Source organism: Melospiza georgiana, chromosome 13, assembly GCF_028018845.1.
Source record: "Melospiza georgiana isolate bMelGeo1 chromosome 13, bMelGeo1.pri, whole genome shotgun sequence".
NCBI classification, from domain to species: domain Eukaryota; kingdom Metazoa; phylum Chordata; class Aves; order Passeriformes; family Passerellidae; genus Melospiza; species Melospiza georgiana.
In genome coordinates this window covers 12,548,973-12,571,024 of record NC_080442.1, presented here as the reverse complement: position 1 = coordinate 12,571,024, position 22,052 = coordinate 12,548,973, and the positions used below count along the sequence as shown (strand labels likewise).

General features: G+C 45.0%; 1 protein-coding gene across 1 annotated transcript in view; it reads right to left on the bottom strand.

The window, feature by feature from the left end:
* The window catches only part of CTXND1 (cortexin domain containing 1), a 36,936-nt gene continuing 14,884 nt past the window's right edge, over window positions 1-22,052 (bottom strand). The window contains exons 2-3 of the mRNA XM_058033366.1: window positions 8,560-8,740; window positions 1-3,598 (exon numbers count right to left, since the gene is read on the bottom strand). Coding sequence (XP_057889349.1) covers window positions 3,365-3,544 — 180 coding nt within the window. The 5' untranslated portion in view covers window positions 3,545-3,598; window positions 8,560-8,740 and the 3' untranslated portion in view covers window positions 1-3,364. The remainder of the gene's footprint in view (window positions 3,599-8,559; window positions 8,741-22,052) is intronic.

The following is a 22,052-nucleotide window of genomic DNA, read 5'->3' as shown; positions in this document are numbered from 1 at the left end:
GCTGTTTATTATGTTAGATAAATACACTTGCAACAAGTTTGACTTGCATCCTCTGAGTGCAGTTGCTGGTAGTATGGCACGATGATTAAAAAAAGAGCCAAAACTAGCAGAGGCACTTGTTGCATGCAGCTGGAATTCCTGCCAAGCCCAGTGGTGCAGCTCCTGCTGGCAGAGCCCTTCCCTGGCTCCAGCCAGAGCTGCACGGACTCACCTGGGCTGGGAGAGCCCTGGCTCCAGGGGAAGGAGCTGGAAATGTCTGGCTTAGGCATGATGTTCAGTATTGCTTTTGGTTAAAGAGGAGTGAGGCTGTGTGATTGTAACCAGTGGGGAAAGGCAGAAATTAGAATGAATCCTAGAATATGCTGAGTTGGGATCCATCAGGATCATGGAGTCCAACTCCTGGCCTGGCACAGGACATCCCAGAAATGTCACCATGTGCCTCAGTGTTGTCCAAAGGCTCCTTGAACTCGGGCTCAAGTCTTGTCACTGGTCACAAGAGTGAGGAGATCAATACATTTACATTTTCTCTATAAAAACAATCTCGTTGACTTTTGTGTGGTCATGTATGTGAATATCCAGATTTTTATAAAGACATTTTCTGTCAACAGAAGGATGGACTGGACAGGCTATGCCAGGAGGACAAGTGCCTTTTTATTAGAAAACAAAGCTACCCAGAGGGGTCTTTTCATGAGGATTTTCAGGAAGATCCATAGAATGGTTTGTTCAGCTGGACAGAGAGAGAAAACAGTGGCAACCATCCCTGCAAAGCAAATTTGTCAATTTGCTTCCCCAGCATTTGTAACCCTCCATTCTCAGGCAGGCTTTGCTGCTCCAAGGGCTGTGTGCTCCTGTCCCTGCCCTGCCAGGAACATGCCACAGCACTGACCCTGGGCTCTGTAGGTGGGCAGCCTGCTCAGAGGATTAAACTTGAGCACCTGAATAAGTCCTTAGCTGAACTGGGGCTCGTCAGTGATGTGTGCCACTGCCAAAGAGTCCTGCATGCAGATCAACACCAAGGGGAGTATTGGCACTGAGAGGTGTGAGGACAAGCTCTGTCCTTGCTCTGCACCAGCTGTGAGCTCAGCCAGGTGATCTGCACACTGAAAGTGTCTCTAGCCTGGATCTAATTTTGTTATTTTGCTTATTTTGTGAATAGCCCCACTAGAGGGATACAAGATTTAATGACAAAAAAACAGGTTCCAAACTTTAGCCCAAGGAACAGAAGTTGTTCTTTGGGCTGGGACATCCATTCCTGTGGCACAGATAGACTTGCCCACCAATAAGAGAGAACAGTGGGTTTGCTCCAAGAATGATGAACGTTTAACATTTAAGCCTGAAAAAGTGCTCAGTTACTGGTGATTACCTGGCTAGCAGAAGCTGAGGCTAAATAGGAGCCTGAGGAGCAATCTGCAGTGGGTGATGGAAGCAGTGGAGGTCTCTTGTAGAGGACACCAGGAGGAAAGATAATCTTTGCATTCCCTGCCTCAGGAAAGGGATCTCCTACAACGGAGATCAGCAGAAATTGTGTGGTTCAAAAGATCCATGCAGGGGTCTCCATATGCCTGATAGCCTGCTGTTTTGGGATCTCTGGATTTGCAGTGTTGAGCACCTTACATCCTCAGAAACCAGTGGGCTATGTAAAAAAGCCAGGTGCCATTTGGCTTGGCCCAAAATTCTGTAATGAGAGAGCAAATGGGGGTCTGGACAAGTGCTCTGCCTGGGTAACAAGACCCAGACCTTCCCTGTTGGTTTTAGCAGGAGGAGCTGTGAGTGAGAACCTCATTTCTGTGTCTCCATCTGAGCCTCTCCAGGTGCTTTCTGGTATTGTTAGACAGACAAAATGAGGTGTGACAAGATGAAGTTGTTACACCCATTTCACTGATGAGTAGACTGAGGCACATAAAAGTTGACTTGTGTGATTATCAAACAAATCTGTCAGGCTAGAACAGTGCCTTACAAAGGCTGTGTCCCAATTTTTTTGCCACAGCCTTTGCTTCCACCTTTCCCACCCACTGTGAGGGGTCTCATGGCACAAACCTGGGGGTCAGGTGGGATGGTGAGGAGGGGAAATGGAGAAATGCCTTTCTTGAAGTTTTGTGCTTTCAAGCCTTTTTTGCTCATGGTGCTAGCAGCACCTGCTCTGAATTGTTTCCCTTCAATCCCATAAGTTGAACATGTAGTCATGAAAGGAAAGACAGGCATGATCAAACCTTAGAATTTGAGGAATTGAGAACTTTGGAATGCTGCAGTCCCACTCTTCAAAGGTAAAAAATAAATTTTCAGAGCTCCCATGTCCTGCTTTCTTGCATAATGACTGTCTTAATGAGTTGAGAGAAGGAAATGTACCTTACAAATTTGTGGGGAAAAAAATCTTCCTTTGAAGAAGCTGAATTTCTCCGAGGTAGAATGCTTACTATTGTGTGTGCCTGTAAATGTTATGCTGAGGAGTCTGAATGACAAAGCTGGAGGAAAAGTCTCTCTGCTCATTGTCCTTGTCATTCTAGTCCTGTCTCATCCCACTGAAGTACACCTGGAGCAAAAGAAGGGCGAAATTGCATGTGGAATCACTCTTTGAAAACCACAGCAGGTTTTATGTAGTTCACACCAGCGGTGTCCAGGCTCTGCTCCAGGGATTTTTGGTGCCTACCAAGCTCAAAATCAGTGGCCTGACTAATCCAAGGCCCCATGACAGAGGAAATGGCTTTTTTTGCATGACTAGGGCAGAGCAAGGTGGTGCTGTGGGGTCTACAGCAGCCCAGGACCCCCAAATCTGAGTGCCTCAGTATCCTGGTCACTGGAATTATGGCTGCAGTGGGGTGGGGAGTGCAAGTGCAGGATCAGAGGCAAGAATAAACCTGCTTGTATAATTCTCCTTAGCCAGAGGTACTGCAGCACTTCTACTTAGTGATGCTCTGGTGTATGAAACCTGGGCCTTTCCTAAAATGCACCCACAGTGACTGAGGAAGCAATCAATATTTGAAACAATCAGTTTCCAGGAAAGACAGAATACTCTTGTTGCTTTTTCATGGCATTGATGGGTTGCTTTTTTTTATGGCATTACCCTGGGTTTGTGGGTGATATTGAGGGTGGGACAAACTGTGCTAGACCAAGAGTTATATTGGGAAAATCTGGAGAATCTTGTGCTACTTGAGTTAAAACGTAAAATAAGAGACAACTGTAAAATAACAATTGCTGCATAGTAGTAAACTCCGCTGCCGGAATGGCTTGCTGATACCTTGACCCGCCGAGCAGAAATAACTTCCCACGACGTGCTCTGGGAGACATTGCCTTTGCCCTGCACACCTGGGGATGGCTGTGGGTGGCACAAGGAGCAGAGCACCCCTGGCTCTGCCCGGGAGCCCCGTCAGTCATCGAGGTGCTGCTCCTCCCACGTGGACGTGGGGATGGCGCTGTAGGGGTCCATGATGACCTTGGCGCAGCGGATGATCATGACAATCAGGAAGAGGCAGAGGAACACGAAGCAGGCCAGCGTCAGCCCCTTGTCCACGTCGACGTACACGGGCTCTGGGGTGGGCACCTCCATGGCTGGGACCGCTCCTCAGCCCAGCTGGAGTTTGCTCCTAACATCATCGAGCTCCTGCGAAACAAACAGGGTGTCAGGCACGAGGGACTGCTGGGGAAAATCAGGGGTTGGACCATGATGGGGTATCTGGTGTCGAGGTGATGCCGAGGCGTTGGAAAGTCTCCTTTTCCTAGCCCCAAGACTGAAGAAGAAGACAGAATTCCTTGGCTTTGGTTCTCAAGCTTGTTTATTATTTTTTATCTATAATATTAATTAGTAACATTTATTACTTTTTATCTACAATTCTGTCTCTGACCTGCTGAGATCTCTCCAGCACGTTGGTTCGTGGCACACTGACCGCCCTCAGGGCAGTGTTATCTTTTTATACTAAAAGCTACGTGTACTTTATTGACAATTTTCCAGTACCTATCACCTACGTTAGACAGTTTGTCTCTACTCTAAACCAATCCAAAAGTGCCACCATCACAGCAGAAAATGCAGGCTAAGAAGAAGAAAGAGAAGAACAGGACATGCCCAGATTCCTCCATCTTGCCTCTTGAACCCCCATGCTAAAACCCCAAAATTCTACTTTTTCACCCTGTGATAAATTCACCATCATTCTATTCAAACTCTTGTGACTTGTAACTCCTCACACAAAGCTGGTAATTGTTTCTATGGGTCAAAATCAAAGGCATGGGTGTCTTTGACTCCATGCCAAGGTCTCTGAGCCCCCTGCCAGGGTCCTGAGTCCTCCAGGGTAGTCAGAGCAATGTCCTGGGTTCTGACAGTACCAGACACAGGTACTTGTTACAGGTCTACTAAATTCTTGCAGGGAATTAAACCCAGTGGAAATGTTGTAGCTCAGCTGAATGAGAGCTGAAAGAAGAAGAAACCTCATCTCCACCTTAATTTGGCCCACAAATGCTTCTTGCTGAAATATTAGACACTAAAAAGAGATGTTAACAAAGAAAAGAGAGGCAACAGTGAATGAGCACTATTTGCTTGAAATATCATCTCCTAAAAGAGGCACAGACACTGTTCTTGTCTCAGCATTTCCTAATCATAAAAATATTTCCATTCCTCTGCTAGTGTGAAAGATCAGACAAATGGCAGAGCAGACTGTTTCTATTCCAATTTTCCTCTCTGTCCAAACATTCTCTGTCTCTCACTGGCACAAAGCAAAGTGAAAATTATGCATACTTATTTTCCATAATCTTTTAATCTCTGCTACTCAAGGTTCTCCAGGCAGTAGAATATTTTTTTTAAGAGCAATATAATTTTTAAGTGGATGTTTTATCAACCAGAGAGGTACAGGTGATTATGTGATTAGAACAAGAATTATCTTATTCACTGCAGATGTCTGCATAGCTGAAGGTCTCTCTGGCCTCCTCACCTGAATCCAAAACCAAAATGACTTCAGCAGGGATGGAATCCCTCTGAAAGTTTGATTCTGGCCAGCTCACCAGCTGATAACACAGCCTGCTTTGCACAGTTGAGCTGAAGGAGAGGAGCTGACCTTACACAGAACTGAGTCACTGCCCAGGGATGGGGAAACTTCTCCTGACATCCATGTTTGGCCAAGGTGGGAGGGACAAGTGCTGGGGATTACAGTGTAGAGGATCAGGAATGTGGAATGCCTCTTACAGCAAACAAAACAACAAAGTCATTCACATCAAATACAATAATCAACCTAAGAGCAGCCCCTGCTTTACTGGAGAGGAGAGATGGGAACAAAAAGATATTGAGAGGATTTGGGGTATCAAACAGCCCAGCTGCTCTCTGTTACTACATTAACACAGTGAGGAAATCCCAGCTTTATTCCACAGCCAGGTTTGCCTGGTTGTGTTTGCAGTGAGCTGCTGCTGCAGTGGTGCCTCACATCTGGCTGCAGTTCTGCTCCTGCAGCTGCCCTGGGTGTCCCAGGCACTCCTGATCTCCTGAGCCCTGCCAATCTTCCTCAGGGTCAGCTGAAGACCTTTTATTTTACAAGCTCACAGTTTCTTCCCTGTCTCATAATTAGCTCCTTTTCAGGTGGTTTTCCAGCCTCACAACCTCCTAGATCCCACAAGGCAAGTACAAATCAGCTGGGCTCTTGAGTCTATTTTAAGCAGAAGGATGTCAGGTTTTTTTTAATTTCCTGAAAGCACAGAAATTACTGCGACAGCCAGGGAAATGAAAAGAAGCTGATGACACAAAGTGAATGAAACCAAGCAAACATCTCATGATCTCATGTATTTACCAGTCACATCCTTAGGAGCTCATGAAGAAACCTCTGAGGAGTGAGGTCAGGCTTGTAATGCTCACCTTGCCTGGTCAGGGGTCTAATATTCCCCAGAGACTCTGCTACCACTCTATTTCCCCAGCCAAGAGATCTTACATTGCAGTTTATAACTTCATTTGATGAGAAAAAGGTTTGTCAGCAAAGCTGAGTATTAAGTGTGAATACTTTATGAATACAAAAGAAAAAAATATGCTATCAAAACTGCAAATGTATCCCAGTCTTTCCCTGCAGTGCTCTTGTGAAGGTCCAACAAGGATGGGTGTGAGTTTTAATTTTTTTTTTTCCCCTCCTGACACTCTGGCTGTTGTACCATGTGGGATCATTTCACCCTAAGTGACCTCCTGCAGAATAGCAGAACTACCTGGTAATTTCCATCAGTACTGATCTTGGAGGGAAAACTTCATTTTCCCTTTGGAAAGATGAATAATTTAGTCAGAAAATGATCAGAGGTTTCAAGTAGAGATCTATTCCCTTGGAGATTTTTCTCTTCGAAATGGCATCGCTCAATCTCATATAAGTCTGGTTTAAGTGCTGCATCCCTCGGCTTCAGGACTGTGCCTGGAGGACGTTTCTCTTCTGCTGGAAGGGGAAAGCACATTTTGGGAAGGATAGCCAGGCTTTAGCAGGCTTTACCCAGAGAGCAGAGTGAAAGGCTGTGGCACCTGAGCTCTGGCTTGCACAGTAAATTACAGTGACAGCTTGAACCTAATGATTTCAGGTTTATATTGATCTGTTTTGACAAAAGTAGACATTTTCAGTAGGACTAGAAATATTTTTTTTCCAAGAAAGCTGAATTCTTGAGGTGTATAAATCATGTTTTTGGTCTCTCCTTTTGGTTCCCCCACAAACTCAGTAATGTTTTGATGCTGAGCACTGTTCTGCACGCAGTCACTGCTGATGGCCAGTGTGTTGCTTGGGGCTGGCTTTGGCTGCTCACCTGCCTGTGTCAGAGTGGAGCCTCCTTTGCAGCTCTGGCTCATCAAAGGGCTCATGTGAGCTGTGGGAGGTTGGTGCCAGCAGGCTTTGGTGCTGTTCATGCTGTTCCTGCACTCCTGCAGGTCTGGCAGGGCAGGAGCCCTTGGTGCTGAGCAGAGCTGGGTGCTGGAATGGGGCTGTGCCTGGGACAGATTAATTTATTGTGGCTGGAACTCACTGCTGTTCTACATCGGGCAAGAGACAGTCCCCAAATGCAAAGTAGATGTGATCACAAATTTTGCAAAAAATGCAAAAATAATCCCCAAATCCAAAAGAATGTGTTCACCGGGACTGTTTCCTCTTGGGGAAGTCCAGCTCCCAAATGTCCCATGGACTTGCTGTGTCCTGCTGTCTGCCATCTCCTTGTGCTCCTCCATCCCTGTAACAGCTGCACAACTTTTCCTGTTTAATTCCCATTTCCTTGGCCAGGGCTTGCACTGCCCTCCCTCACTCCCCTGGTGCCCAGCAGCACATCCAGCTCTGGAGAGGCTGTGGAAGTGAATCCCAGGAGGAAACAAACTAATTCCATGCTGGATGCTGTGCCTGCACCCCCTGCCCTCCATCCCAGCCCTGGGATGTGCTGTGCAGGTGAGCAGAGGGGTTTTGCAGTTGGTTTTCCTTGGTCTGGCGTGTGAAATCCATCAGTGCTGTTGAAATCAGCTCTCTCTCCAGCTGCAGACTGCTTGGCTGGATGTTTGGCTCTTGTTTGCTAGCAGGGTTAATGTTGACAGTATTGTGTGTGTGTTGGGGGGAAAATATCAGGAGAAACAATTATAAAGTTTCACACTTGATTGATCAAATTTTCTCTGAATAGCTGAATTGTAGAAAATTACATTTTTTTCCCCCAGCTTGACAGCAATAAGCTGTAGAATTGTGGTTTTTTAATATTCTTCAGATTTGTTGAAAATGTGATTAGGTCTAAACAAAGAAACAATCCCTGGTTCCAATTTGGCAATTTAGCCATCCTGAATCTGTCTTCCTGCAAACCCCCGGGGTGTTTCAGTGCAGTCTCTCCCCTGTGACCTCTCTGGGAGCTGGTGTGTGCCCCAGGCAGGCTCAGCCAGGGATGGAGCTGTGCTGGGTGAGGAGTTCAGCACCAAGAGTGGCTCTGTGCCCACCAGCAGGCAGCAGCTGTGTCCCTTCAGAGGGGTTGGCATCCTCAAGGTTTGGTGCCTTGCTCCCAGGCTTTTTCTGTTTCTGTTCTGACAGTCCCTGGAGCTGGGTCAGGGATCAGGAACCCTTTACCTCACTGAGGACTCCATCCTGAGCATTTGGTCTTTGCTGGTCGTTTTGTTTCCCAGTGCCTTTTACATGAGGGATTGCCACAGAAGAGAGATTATATTTAATTTTTATGACCTAATGCAGGGTGCTGGCACCCTCCTTAGTGTTCCAGCTCTGTTACAGGCTCTCTGTAACATTTGTGCTCATCAGTGTGCCTGAGTTTTGCAATCAGCCCTACCTATGCAAGATACTTTAAAATACATGTTTTTGGGGTTTTTTTTCCTGAGCTGACATTCATGGCACTGTCACTTTAAATATAAACTAATAATGAACCACATACATTGCAGAGAGCTGGTTAATCATGTTTCAACTCATGTCAACCCTTAGGATTTATTACAAAACCCTGTCTGGTTCTGGTTTGTTGTTTCTCTGGGGGGGTTTTGGTTTTTTTTCTTTCTATACTCCTTTCCCAAAACAGCAGAGGCAAAGGGAGGGAAGAGAAATGATTTCATGTATGAAGCGAATTTCATGAGATTTCATGTATGAAGCAGATCCGTACCTTCTAGACCCGGGTAGGAAGCCTGTCACATCCCAGCAGAGCAGCATTGTGCAGATGAAATCCTCCCTGCAGTCATATTTCAAAAGTTTCCTCGGTCGGTGGCGCTTGAGCGGCGTCCGGGCTCTGCTCGGCTTCACCTCCAGCCAGACCTGGAAGCAGAAGCTGCTCTCACCGGGGTGCTCTGCAAAAAAAAAGAATAATTGACAATTGCTCCTCACGGGATGGGGCGGGACACACTCGGTCAGAGCTTGGGAGCAGCTCCAGAGCCACTCGTGCCCAGCGTGGATTCACTGTCACGCATTCCCTGCAAGAACGTTTGTGAGAGGAAAAGCAATGCTCAAGCCTGAGGTCATATCGATATTTCTTCTTAAACAAGCAGAAAATCTTATTTTTAAATCATAGTGAAAGATCAGCCAGGTTTGAATTGATCCTGCTCGGGAGTCTGCATATTTATTTAGGGCTTGGATGGTTTGTTTAAAGAAAACTGCCTGATTTATCTGAACTGATACAGCAAGACTTAAAAGCTGTTAATTATTTGCCTTTTTTTTTTTTTTTTTTTGGTCTGTCTGGTTTGGGATAATACTCTCTTTTTGGCACACAAAATAGTTTCAGCCAGCAATGCTTGCTGGGTGACAAACCTGGCTTTTTGCACATGGTTGTGGACAGGAGTTCCAAGGTGTAGGATGGGAAGGCTGAGGAGAACAAGGCAAAAGATGAGCCCCAAACCCTTGAGAGGGGACTCAGCAGGACAGGGGTGCTCAGGCAGGGACTGGAGGTGAGTGGCCAGGAGGGAAGGTGAGATGCTGCTCCAGAGGGGTACCGTGTGTGTTTGTCAAACAAAGTCACCTTCAATTTGAAGCTCAAACCTCTACAGGAATAGCCTGGACACTTGATCATACTCTAATATTCTTAACAATCTAGTTTTGATTAAAAGCTCACTGCCTCTGAGCATAGGAGTCAAATGCTGTGGATAGATACAGACAGATGAGCTTCTTGCTTCACCCAGAGAGCAATAATGTGACTGTTAGCTTAGTCCAAAAATTAATTGTCCTTTTATACTTACAATTCTTTCAGCAGAAAATCAATACTTCATTTCAGGAACTCTGCCTTCCTATGAGCATGATTTTTCCTGTGTAGCTGAAGGCAGGTTTAATCTTTGTTTTAGCTCACTGTTTGGCATTTTGTTTTGGTTGTTGGACTATTTTATTTCTTGCTCTACATAATGACTTTAAATCTTTATGGTTAGCTTAGTTTATACAAACTCTTTTATTCAATCTAGCCCTCAGTGAGGATCAAGAGACAAATAATCTTCCCTCCACACACTTGCTTTTAGCCAGCTGTAAATCACTGGATGCCAGTATTCCATCAGAAGACTAAAGACATCATTTGCAAAGGCCCCAAAGTTGAAAACAAATAAACACATAAATCAATCTGGAGAAAGTTTTAAAAGTTGCTATTGCGCAAATGTTTCCTTCCTACATAGCCCCAGGGCAAGTATAACATTAATCTTCATTAAGAAAAAGATGCAGCATACACTTAAAATAACTGTGGGCTGCTTATAATTTGAGGGCATCCTAAATCAAATAATCATTTCAAGGAGCATGTGGAATTGCTCATTAACAAAAGATTGAAAAATGGAGGGCTGTGCTTGGGAAGAAGTCACTGTTCAGAACTGTTGAGTGAACTGAGGGACAGATGGGATCTGGAGTAAAAAGTGTTTCCAGCCTCCTAAAGTTCAGCTGTTGTGAGAAATCCTTGATTAAACTTTGCTGAGGTGAGGACATCTGTGAAACTTTCTCAAAGGCTGGAAGTGGTCATTCAGAGGTGAAAAAGAGGGATAGGATCAGTGATGCTCTCTATGGTTCTCTGGCTGGACACAAGAGTGGGAGGTGATAGGATTCAAGTGCCATTATCAAGGGCAGGCAATGCAGGAGGATTTGGTGATGTTGTCTCTGTATCAGTTGCTTTGTGACCCACAGGGGAGCAGGAGGAGAAAGAAAATCCAGTGCTCCCTCAGACCTCAGGCCAGGGATTGTGCCTCCCCTCCCTGGCACTGACCCCTGGGGAAGGGAGCTCTGGGGCTGCTGTGAGAGCTGCAGGGACATTCCTTTGGGTAGGAGTGATGGGGACAGGAGTGATAGGGATGGACAGAGACCAGAGATCTCTGCAGCCAGGTTGTGGAATTTGGGGTTTATTGCCAAGGGCCTGGGTGCAGGGCCCTGCTGGGATTTGGGGTTCATTGCAAAGGGCCTGGGTGCAGGGCCCTGCTGGGATTTGGGGTTCATTGCCAAGGGCCTGGGTGCAGGGCCCTGCTGGGATTTGGGGTTCATTGCAAAGGGTCTGGGTGCAGGGCCCTGCTGGGATTTGGGGTTTATTGCAAAGGGCCTGGGTGCAGGGCCCTGCTGGGAGCTGCAGCCACAGCTCGGAGCAGGCACCAAAGAGGGAGAGAGGGGTAAAGAGAGAGAAGGCAAGATCATGGTGAAGAGGATCAGAGAGTGAGCTTCCTGTTACAATACAATAAATCTTCTTCCGTGCTGAATATTCTGATTCTCACTAACCAATCTAGTACAAGATACAAATCCTATAGCATTTCCATACGGCTATAAGAATCCCTACATTACCATACTTGTTACATTTTAAACCCTAAAAACTCCTCTTTGGGCCCCTTCTGCCAAGCTTTAGGGTCTGCTCTGACCCTTGGAGCTGCCTGCAAGCAGAGGATGTTGTTCCATCAAAAGGGGATTACCTTTAGCCAGCCACACCATTGTTTTCCCGTTGTTCAGTAACTGAGGTATCTCAAAGCTTGCTTTCATTTCAATCTCGCTTACAGTTTCTATATTCTCACAATCTTTTGCCAGGCATTCATATTTATAAGGCTTTCCTGTTTCACCTTCCCCAACACCTTTGGTGCCCAGTTTGTGTTTGTGCTGTGGTGGGAGAGCTGCAGGGATTGCCCAGCGTGGTCCAGCCCATCCTTGCAGTGCTGGCTTCCACCCTGGGCTGTTGGGATCATTGATTCGTCCTTTAGGAGATAATGCCCAGAAAATGCAAAGCAATACCTGGGATATGAGAAGTTTAGATGAGCTTGAGAAGGAACATCTGTCTGGGCAGGACCATCCTTCACTCCCTGTGTGTTTTGATAAGGGGACTGAAGCTGCTTTTCTTATCACTGCTGTGATGCACTCAGTGCATCCCCTTTCATCAAGGCAAGAGGCAAATGTAAAGGAGTCTGAGAGAAACAAATGGATTAGGCTTTCAAGCCAAGTCTTGTAAAGTCTGAATAGATATGATATAAACTCATTTTAATGGAGTATCTGCTTTTTAAACTCTCTGCTGTTTAAGTCCTCTGAAAGGAGACAAACATGCCTGTTGGTCCTGGCAGCTATTTTATAAATTAAACAATGACTGTTAGCCAGGAGAATTGTAAGCAAAACTATGGAGAAATTTTTCACTGCAGTAAAGCTGACAAGGAGGAAAAATGACCCATATTTTTCTGTGTTACTCTGAATTTATTTTTTTTTATTTTTTTTTTTACAAAAACAAAAGGCTCACTTCAAGGCAGAGCAGCAACTCCTTTTTACATAAATATTACCCTGTGGTGGTGATGTCCAGTATTCTCTAATACTGGAGGAGAGGATACCTTTAAGAAACGCATCTTTTGCCCTTTCATCTTGAAAGGTTACATACAGATCAGATTGAGGCTGTATCAATATTTTTCCAGTTGAGGAACAGTATTGTGCATGAATTCTCAAAAAATAGCTGAGTTATGTCTGTAGAACTGTCACAAATATAGGCAGAAAGGAATAGTATAGCTCTGCTTCATCTCTGAATCACTTATCAAATCAAAAGTTAAATTCTTGCTAATGAAGGTAACTCCTAGTCAAGAAAGTTTTAACAAATGAGCAGCAAAAACATCCAAAATAGTTACAGGTAACTTTGCCATTGCAATAGTTGCAGGTACTCTTTAATCCATACTGATAACTGATTCATACACTTTTTTTTTAGCGCAGACCTTTCTCAGATACCTCAGAAATTTGTGGGGAGAGGGATTTGATCAATTAAACATGAGCAAAAATAAAGCTTAAAGTCCAGAGTGTGCTTTGGCTCAAAACAAATCAAACTGACACAGGTTCTACACAGGGCTCCCATCAGAGGCACTGCTGCTGTCTGCTCCTTTTCTGTTTGGTCTGCAGGGGATGGTGAGGATGGATGTTGGCAGCTCGTGCTCATGCACAAAACCTCCTGTGCTGCTGCTCTGGCTCTTTGTGGTGATCAACCAGGGCTGGGATGCCAGCTGAACCACATCCTATCTTAAACTGGAAAAAAATAATCTTGCTGTGACGGTGTTTGCAGGGGTCCCAGGATGACAGAGGAGATGAGACTCTTGACCCCATGTTTCAGAAGGCTGGTTTATTATTTTATGAGATATATATATATTATATTAGAAGAAAATTATATATTGAAACTATACTAAAAGAATAGAAGAAAGGATTTCATCAGAGGGCTGGCAAAGAATAGAAAGGAATGGAATGATAATAAAATCTTGTAGCTGACCAGAGAGTCTGAGCCAGCTGACTGTGATTGGCCATTAATTGAAAACAACCACATGAGACCAATCACAGATGCACTTTTTGCATTCCACAGCAGCAGATAATCATTGTTTATATTTCATTTCTGGGGCCTCTCAGCTTCTCAGGAGAAAAAATCCTAAGGAGATGATTTTTCATAAAATATGTCTGTGACAAATTGCAAAGGAGTCTTAAAGACTGGATGAATCAGCCTGAGATGCAGTAGAAATATGGACCTGACTGCAAAGCAGGACATGGGGATTAACACTGCCAGCCTCCCTTGCCAGGGCCCTGGGCAGAAACGGAGCCCCCAGGAGCAGCCCCAGAGCCCAGAAATGGTGCTGGGTCCTTACCTGGTGAGAAACCCTCAGAAAACAATGGCAAAACCAGCCCTGCTTACATAGACTTGAGGAATAGGAGGAAAGAATAACTGAAGATCTGAAATGAAAATTTGGGGGCCCCAGGTGATCCAGATGAGTTTGGGTTAGGGCTGTTCCAGGGAGCAGAGCCTTGTGCTGCATGAGACACCCACAGCAGCTTCTCTCCCTCTCCAGCTGGAAAACCAGAATTGTTGCAGCATGTTATCTAATTCCAGCTCTAATTTGCCAACAGGAGAAGCAGGAGTATCATTACTAGTTTTTCCCTGTTTCCTTTTCTCAAGGGGACAGTTTTTCTCCTGCTACTATAAGAACAGGGAGAGTGAAAGTTGGCCTGTTTTCAGAGGCACTGAGTGCCTCCAGCACCATCTGGAACCAGTGTGAGCAGCCAAACAGCTCAACAGCACAGAAAATCTTCCTGTTCTCAGATCCCCCTCCCTTTCTGCACAGCTCTGCACATGAACACTGCACAAAAGATTCTTTCTGAGGAGGATCCAGTTGGCACCCACATAAACTGTGTTTTCCACTGTCTCCCAGTAGGGATGGATTGCATCTTCCTTCAGAGAGAGGCCAGATGATTTTTTATTAGAAATGAACCAAAACCTTGAGTCAGGACATGCATTACATTTTCCATGACAGCCCAGGCTGGAGTGAAGGATCCTGATGAGAATTTAAGGATAATTGAGCTCTGGTCTATAGCTCTGTAGGTAGGTAACAAATATAGCAGCCTCCAAATTTGGCATGTCACCAGGGAGGCTGGGTGAAAGGATAAATGGCCCATTGCTGAGATGAGTGAGGATCAGGCAGGATCTTAGCCCAGCTGTTCATGGTCTCTGTCTCTTGTCCTTCCCAGGACATGTGGGCAATTTCTCCTGCAGTAAATCAGATCTGTCCAAGGCTGGGTTTTAGCATCAAGGCTGGCTGGTAGAGCTGCCTGTGCAAATGGGAACAAAATTTTTATCAGTGGCTGTTGTGTTAGGATAAGGGGCAGTGGTTTTAAACTAAACCAGGATCTATTTAGATCTGATGTAAGGAAGAACATTTTAATAGGGAATGTGGTAAAACACTGCAGGGCAGTGGATGCCCCATCTCTGGAAATATTCAAGGTAAGGTTGAACAGAGCTCTGAGCAACTTGATCTAATTACAGATCTCCCAACTCATTCCAGTGGCCTTGGAGCTGGATGACCTATAAAGGTCCCTTCCAACCTAAACCATTCTGTGATTCTATGAAATCCTGTTAAACTTGGCCTCTGTGACAGGTTATGTTACAATGTGTTTTCAGAGGGATGACAAACTTGTAAACTTTGAGTATCTCTTGGTTGCAGAACGTATTTATTAGAAGTGCCACATGTATAAAATTTCTGTTTAATCAAAGACAGGGAACAGTCAAAAATGATCTCTCAGGTGAAACCCTGGGCCTGTTTCTGACTGGGCCTTGGTGGCAGGAGGTGGCAGAACACCAATGTAGTGATCACCAGCACAGCCTGACACTGAAGGCTGTCCGAGCAGTGAAAAGCCACCCCATGATTATCACCTGGTTGTCATTCTCATTTCTGGGGCATTTCCCTGGATTACCTTTAGGTGACTCCTCAGGTACCCATGCCCTGGGGGGCTGCTCCAGGCCAGGCTTTAATTCACCTTCTCTGCAGCAGAGCTGATCCACGCTAGTGAGGACTTTGGCCATAGCTTTCTTTGTGCTCAGGGTTTGGAGGGTGACTGGTGCTTTTTCATTCCCTCCTTCCCTCTCATCCCAATCTGTATTGAAGGTATTCCCAAGCACAACCCATGGCCTGAGTGCTACCTGTGTTTCTCCATGGTTTTTTCTGATCATGTACTCATGTACACTTTCTCAGTATATGTGCAGCCTTTTCATCACATCAAGAAAGGTCCTTTCCTCAGCTGGAAGCTCATTGACTTTTCTATAAAACTTGTAGTGAGAAACACTCTTTAATTAAGACTGTACAGAAAAGAGCTTTGATTCCAGACGTGTGTTACAGCCTGATGTTGTTTCCTCTGTCACTGCAGCAGATTACTGGCAGTGTAGTCCTTGATTAAAAAGATTGTGGGCAATTACAGCCCATCTCCACATCTTCTGCTGGATCAGTAGCTTGTCAGTGGGTCAGACTGCCAGAACCTTTGCACATGTTCAATTTATAAAGGACTGGCTTTGGCACAGCCCCCAGCAGCCCCAGACAGCCAACACCTTATTAATGCACCATTAGCCACAAGGAACATTTTCAAGTGAACTTAATGTACAGGGAGCCAGGAGGGCTTGCCTGGACTGACTCAGCAGTTTGGAAAGTCTTTTCTCCCTTGCAGGGATCACACTGACTTCTCAATGTGCCCAGATGTCCCAAACTTAAACCTTCCTTTACCCCTTGTTGTCATTTTTTATTTTGTGTTTTATGGACTGGGATCAGTGTGGTTTGAAAAGAGAGAAGTGGACAGAGGAATGGATACCTGCCCCAAGGGAGTTCTCTTTAGGACAACTAAAATGATCAAAGGGATGATCAGTTCCTTTATAAGTGTCTAAAGAAGATGGGGGAAAGGTGGCTGAGGAATCATGTTTGAGCTATACAAAAATCACAGATCAGGTGAGTGGGAAAATTGTTTCCTCCCATTAAAAAATAAAAAAATCACCAGTTTTCAAAGCAGGTAATTGGGGGCATTCAATGGACTGGTAGACAACCAGCTTGTTATAGAAAAAAAGGATTCTTTATTCAGCAGGTAGTGACTTCCCAAAACTTGCTACACAGAGAGCTGCAGACAACACCAGCAGGCTTTTTGAACTGGATGAATTACAGACAGCAGGTCCAGAAACAAACCTTAAAATCACTAATCAGGGATGTTCCCTGTGACTTCCTAAAGGAGCAGTTGTGGGTGCTGGAGGATGTGCTGCCAAATGTGACACAGGGTCCCCAAACAGCACCTCCCCTCAGACCTCTGGGCTGCCCCATAACAAGTTTCTTATGTTCTTATTTCTTGGGTTACCAATGCTTTTGGGCTGCCTCTGGAAAGCCCCTTTAAGAGAAGAGAAGATATTTAAGATCTGATCCAATTTCAGCTTCAATCTCTATTTGTATCTGTAAGTAATACAGCTCTAATACTTTTAAAGACAAGCACTGATCTTTGCTTCTAGTTTAACTCTGTCTCTTCATATTTACTGAATATATTTATATTCAGTGCAATAATGAGATTCCTCAAAAGCTCTTCATGCATGAAAAGAAACTAAACTCAAACAGCTCAGTCCTATGAATAATAAGGTGAGATGTGTCCCAGTGGGTCTCTGCCTGTCCATGGCTGCTATTTCTTGTCACGGGCTTGTTTTATGCCCATGCTCTTGGAAGTTAAATTAATTGCAAATGCAGGCAATGGAGAGTTGCTTTGCAGTGCAGGTGACTTTGGGCCAGAAGCAAGAATACATCTAACACACAGAAATTCCATCCCACATCTGTGAGTGCTGAGGAAGAGACAATTACCCCTGAGCACCTCTCACCAGACACACACAGAACATCCAGCCCATGATCCCTAAAAACTGTGCAGGGAGCATGACACGATGTCACCAGCAGGGTTAAATGCATTTCCCTACTTCATTTAGTGTACTCTGTGTGAATATTTATGTTAGGACAGGAGTTAACAGGACTGCAGTGATGACTCAATACAGAATTTCTAAGGCAAAATTTTTATATATGTGCAAATGCAGATCTGAAACCATTTGTTTTTGATTTTTTTTTTTAACTAAGTATTCTTTGTTTCTCCTTGGACTGTTTTCCCTGCAAGGTCTTCTAGATGATTCTGGTGCTGAGCCTCATGGCAGGGAATGGCTCCAGATCCCCCACAGGCTCAATGTGCTGCAGCTGAGCCTGGAGCATCTGGAAGGGCAGGACACTGAGCTCAAAAGCAGCCCTTGCTTTTCAGCTGCTGGTGCTGTTCCACCAGGGCTGTGCTCAGAAGCTGCTCCTGCTCGTGTGCCAGCAGCAGTCAGGGTTCTCAAGGCAGGGGTTTGATTGAGAAGGGGAGAGTGAAGTGGCAGAAGGAGATTTATAACTCCATCGTGGTTCAGCATAGAAGGCAAACAAGGACAACTGGTTTTGCCCAGTTCTGCTCTGTTTCTGATTCACAGAAAAAAGCCTCAGATCTTGTCCCACGTCACTGCAGATTAACACAAAGAGTTATCTGGATGCTGTCGCTGGGGGAAAATGGTTCCCTCTATACTAAAATGCACATTGTTTTTGGGTGAAGCCTCTGTGTAGGTACAGCCTGAGGTGTGTGAGATGTGATGCTCAGGGTTTGTGCAGAGCAGCTAACACATTCACAGGGATCATCTATGGCAGGACAAGGCAAGGGACCATGTTTTGTTCTGTTTAGGGCAGGATTGTTCAAGCCACCTGTAAAAGCAAAGCACAGACCTCAATTCTAGCTGAGTTTAGGAGTCAACACTTCCACAGGAAGGCAAATAAAATCTCATTACTTCTATTTTTTTGAATTACTGAAAGTAATGATTAGCTGAGAAGATGTTAAGCAAAGATACAAGGGAGCTCTTTTACCAGCAGAAACCTCCAACATTGCCCCCAGTCTGTAAGTCTGAGCTCTGTCTGCTCTGCAAAGTGAACTTTGCAAATGGAGACAGTGAAATGGAGATTTCCTCCAGCACCTCTGTCCATGCACTGACTGCCCTAGCTGCACCCTCAGCTCTGAGGGGCAGCAATGGAAAGCAGCTGAGAGTGCTGTAAAATTCAGTTTCTGTGAATATGCCAAGCCTCAAGGAGGGAAGTCCTGCACAGGCTGGTGGGTGAGGTATTTGGGGCTGGGGATGCTCTGACACACAGCCTGGGGCATGTCCTGCCACCAAGGTCAGCAGCCCTGGAGTGACACAGAGGAAATAATGGGGCTGAGGGAACACTGCAACTGCAAACCCTTCAAAAGCACTGAGATATTCAGCACTGAGCTAGGAAATTGCTCTTTGTGGGCATGGTAAAATAGGGCCTGCACATGGCTGGGTACCTCTCTTTGAATGACTTTCCCCCGGCACAGAAAAATGTCTGGCTTCTATTTACATGACTGAGAGCACCCTTGAACTAAATTCGTTTTGTAAATGTTGGACAGGCAGTGGGAGGGCTGATTTCTAGAGAAATTCTTTTAATAATAAAACGCCTCATAAAAACTGCGTTGACTTCAGGCAGGCAGACCGTGGGCAGCTGGAAACTTCTGAGTGCTCCACTTTAACCCAGTGCTTTGGGGCTAAGCAAAGCACAAATGCCATCAATGGTGGTGGAAAATGTCCCCCACGAGCAGGAAAATCAAGGGCAGCATGTCTGGGGCTTCGGGGCTGAGGACAGTGTGACAGTGAGTAAATTTGGCGCTGCCAAGACACCTCCATGCAGTCAGTGGGAGGTATGGGCTGGCAGCCTACCCTTGGCATTGGTGACAAACACAAACTTTAGACTTCCTCCTCCTCCTCCTCAGCCTTTTTTATTCCATGCACTGACTCACTACTGACTTTGCAGTGAGAAGGATGGGGGTTTGTGCATTGCTGGGTTCATGAGGCTGAAGGCACCATCTCAGCATCTTCCAAAGCCTCCATAAAATCAGGTGTGAGAGCTAAACAGGCTCAGGAAACCCTGCTGAACTTTCTCTCTCAGGAAAAAGATGGGAACACTGCATTCCCAAGCCAAATTGCCCTTGGAATCACTTCTCCCTCTCTGCCAGCTAATAAAACCCTAATTTTCTCAAAGGGAAGTTCAAGCAGAGTTTTGACTTTGAAAAATAAGTGCCAGCAATTATCTGCTCTTTGATATAGCCAGTTCTATTGATATGCAATATTTAATAGGAAGTGTTTAAATATTATAGTAGCATAAAAAACCTGCACTTGACCAAAAAGAACAGTGTCCAAATTATTCCTTTGGAATCTACTGAAGGTATAGGTTAAAGTAAGTCTTCCAGAAGTCTGACAGGCTGTCTTGTCACAACTTAAAGCTTCTCCTATGAAGTGGTTTCCTGAATGCTGCCCTGGGGTGGGTTTTTGATTTTTTTATTTATTTTTCTTGGTGACCTACTGCAGTGGACACCAATTAAAGCATTTGGCAGCTTTCTCATAAATATAACCTTGAAGCTGTGGAGCAATCTCCTGGTGAAATGTGGCCAGCCTATGCCTATCTGTCCATCAAATGACCCTGGTCAGGAAGGAAAGCAGATTTAAGAAATTGGGCATATCCTCTCCACACCCCACCCTGGTGCAGAGCCCCATCAGTTTATACTGCAGGGACTCCTCTCCTCCCCCTTCTATTTATTTCAGGTCTTCTGACAAAGCTAATTATGGCAGCAAGTGACTTGCATCAATGACATTCAGGGAACACAAGCATTTGTGGGCTTGGGAGCTCTTGAGCTTTGCCCTGTCTGCAAATTTTTCTTCTTCCAGTGCAAGTGTAATGGTTTGCTATTTATATATGTTTAGGAAAACTCCTTTGCTATACATTCACCTTTTCTACTTTACCACCAGTCTTGGGTAATTAATAGCCTCAGAGACCTGCTCTGTCACAGGCAGGCACTCCAAAAACTATCTTCCCTTCTGTTATGTTTTTTTTTTTTTTATTTATTTTTTATTGCTTTTCTAACCCTAAACAGACAGCCTGGGAACTGGATCTGGGTTGTTTGCTACCTCATGAATCACCACCCAGGGAATGATTCCTCACTGGAACTTGGAGCAGCCTAATAAATCAGGAGCCAGCCCAGCTCCCACACACACCCTGGCCTTACATATGGCCTTGCTGCATTGCTCCTGGATATAAAAAGCCTCCAGGATCTGTCTCAGTCAGGAAGCAGCTGGGACTGGGAATGCAGATGAGAAGCAGACTTAATTCACTCAAGGAAAACGAGGCCAATAGAAAAGGAACATTATTTTCCTGTCTATAATTGCATTTTAAGTGCATAATAAGTAGATGATGGTAACTATGTGCTAAAGGGCCCAACTGTTCTTAATTGATTAAAATAGCTTCTGAAGGCTGTTCTGTTGTGGATTTAGCTCAACGTGGTGTTATACCATTGCACCAGGAGGAGTTTGTGGTCAGCTTTATGTCTCTTCTGTGGGTCAGAGGGTTCAGAGAGCATCACTGGGCACTGAGAGTCTCTGCCTCTGTCCCACTGGCCTCAACAGAGGGGCAGCAGCAAAACCCTGCTGTCTCCCATGCAAGCTGGAAGAGTCTTTCCCAGGGGTTAATATAATGTTCAGCTTCTAGAAACAAGCAGAGATCTCTGTTTATTATGGTGGTCAGACATGCTGAGCTGGGGCATTGTGCCCTGGTGTTCTTCTCTTTATTTCTTTCCCTCTACCCCAATGGCAAATCTCTGATATCAAACTCTGTGGTGTTTCAGTTTGAATGTGTTGATAAAATTCCCACTCAATAACCCAGAGCAGGCCTGGGAGCAAGCACAGTAAACTGCAGGGAGGGGAGGAACAGAGGGTTTGGGATGGAAAAGTGCAAAAAATCATTTATTCCAGGCCAGCAGGGTGAGGGGACCATGGCTGGCTCTGTCCTGGTAAATATTGCACTGAGTTAAAAAACATGGTGAGACAGGAACTGGTTTTCTCCTCTGTGGGACCCTCAGACCTGGGACTGCCCATGTTTCTGAGTTTTAGATTTCATATCTCAGAGATGAAGGGAAAAGGGGAGTATTTTCCCTGTAAGATGAGGTAGGAAAAAAATCAAGAGTCCTTTTTCTTTGTGCAAGGAAGATACTAGGAAAAGTATTCTTCTGTAGGATCCTAGAATGAAAACATTATTTATTCAACCAAGGTTTTTGTTCTCCAGCCAGACAATGAGGAGTGCAAGTCTGAAGTGTCTTGAAGTTGGCTGCAGTACAGGTTGCTCAATATTAATTAAAAAAGAAATAACAACAGCATAATCATTATGGCCAGCCCAGTGTTTTATTCCACCTTCTTTAAATAGACTAAATAAATCACTGAGTTAATAAATGTTTTCCATGAAGTAGGATGGCACCTGCTCCAGTTCACTGGCAGGTGTGCAGGCAGCAGAGTCCTGGCAGAACCTGAGCACTCACATTTGAGAGGCAGCATCCCATCCCTGGGCATTGTCTTTAATTGCAGAGCCTTAAATCACACAGCCCAATCAGTCTTGCTCTAGGCTCTGCGTCTCATCTGTGTCTTATGTTAACCTGTTGTCCAGACAAATTTGATTTGCAAATATACAAGAGCTGGGTGATGCTTTAATTTTAGATCACTTATCTGAATGCAGTTTTCATGCAAGGGTTTAGGCACATGCCTGGCTTTAAATAGGTACTAAGGGCAGATTGAGAATAAAGCAGTGAGGACAAGATATATATTGCATTTAGGTTACTAATTTCGTGTAGACTTGTTTAACACTTCAGATTCACAGATTGTTCTGAGCTGGAGGGTTATTGAGTTTGGCTCTTGAGTGAAGGGTCCACAACAGCCCTGGTGTTATCAGCACCCTGCTCAAACCAGCTGAGCTAAGATTTGAATGAGAAAAGGGGTTTCTAGGAGGGATTCAAGAGCCAATTTATTCCTCT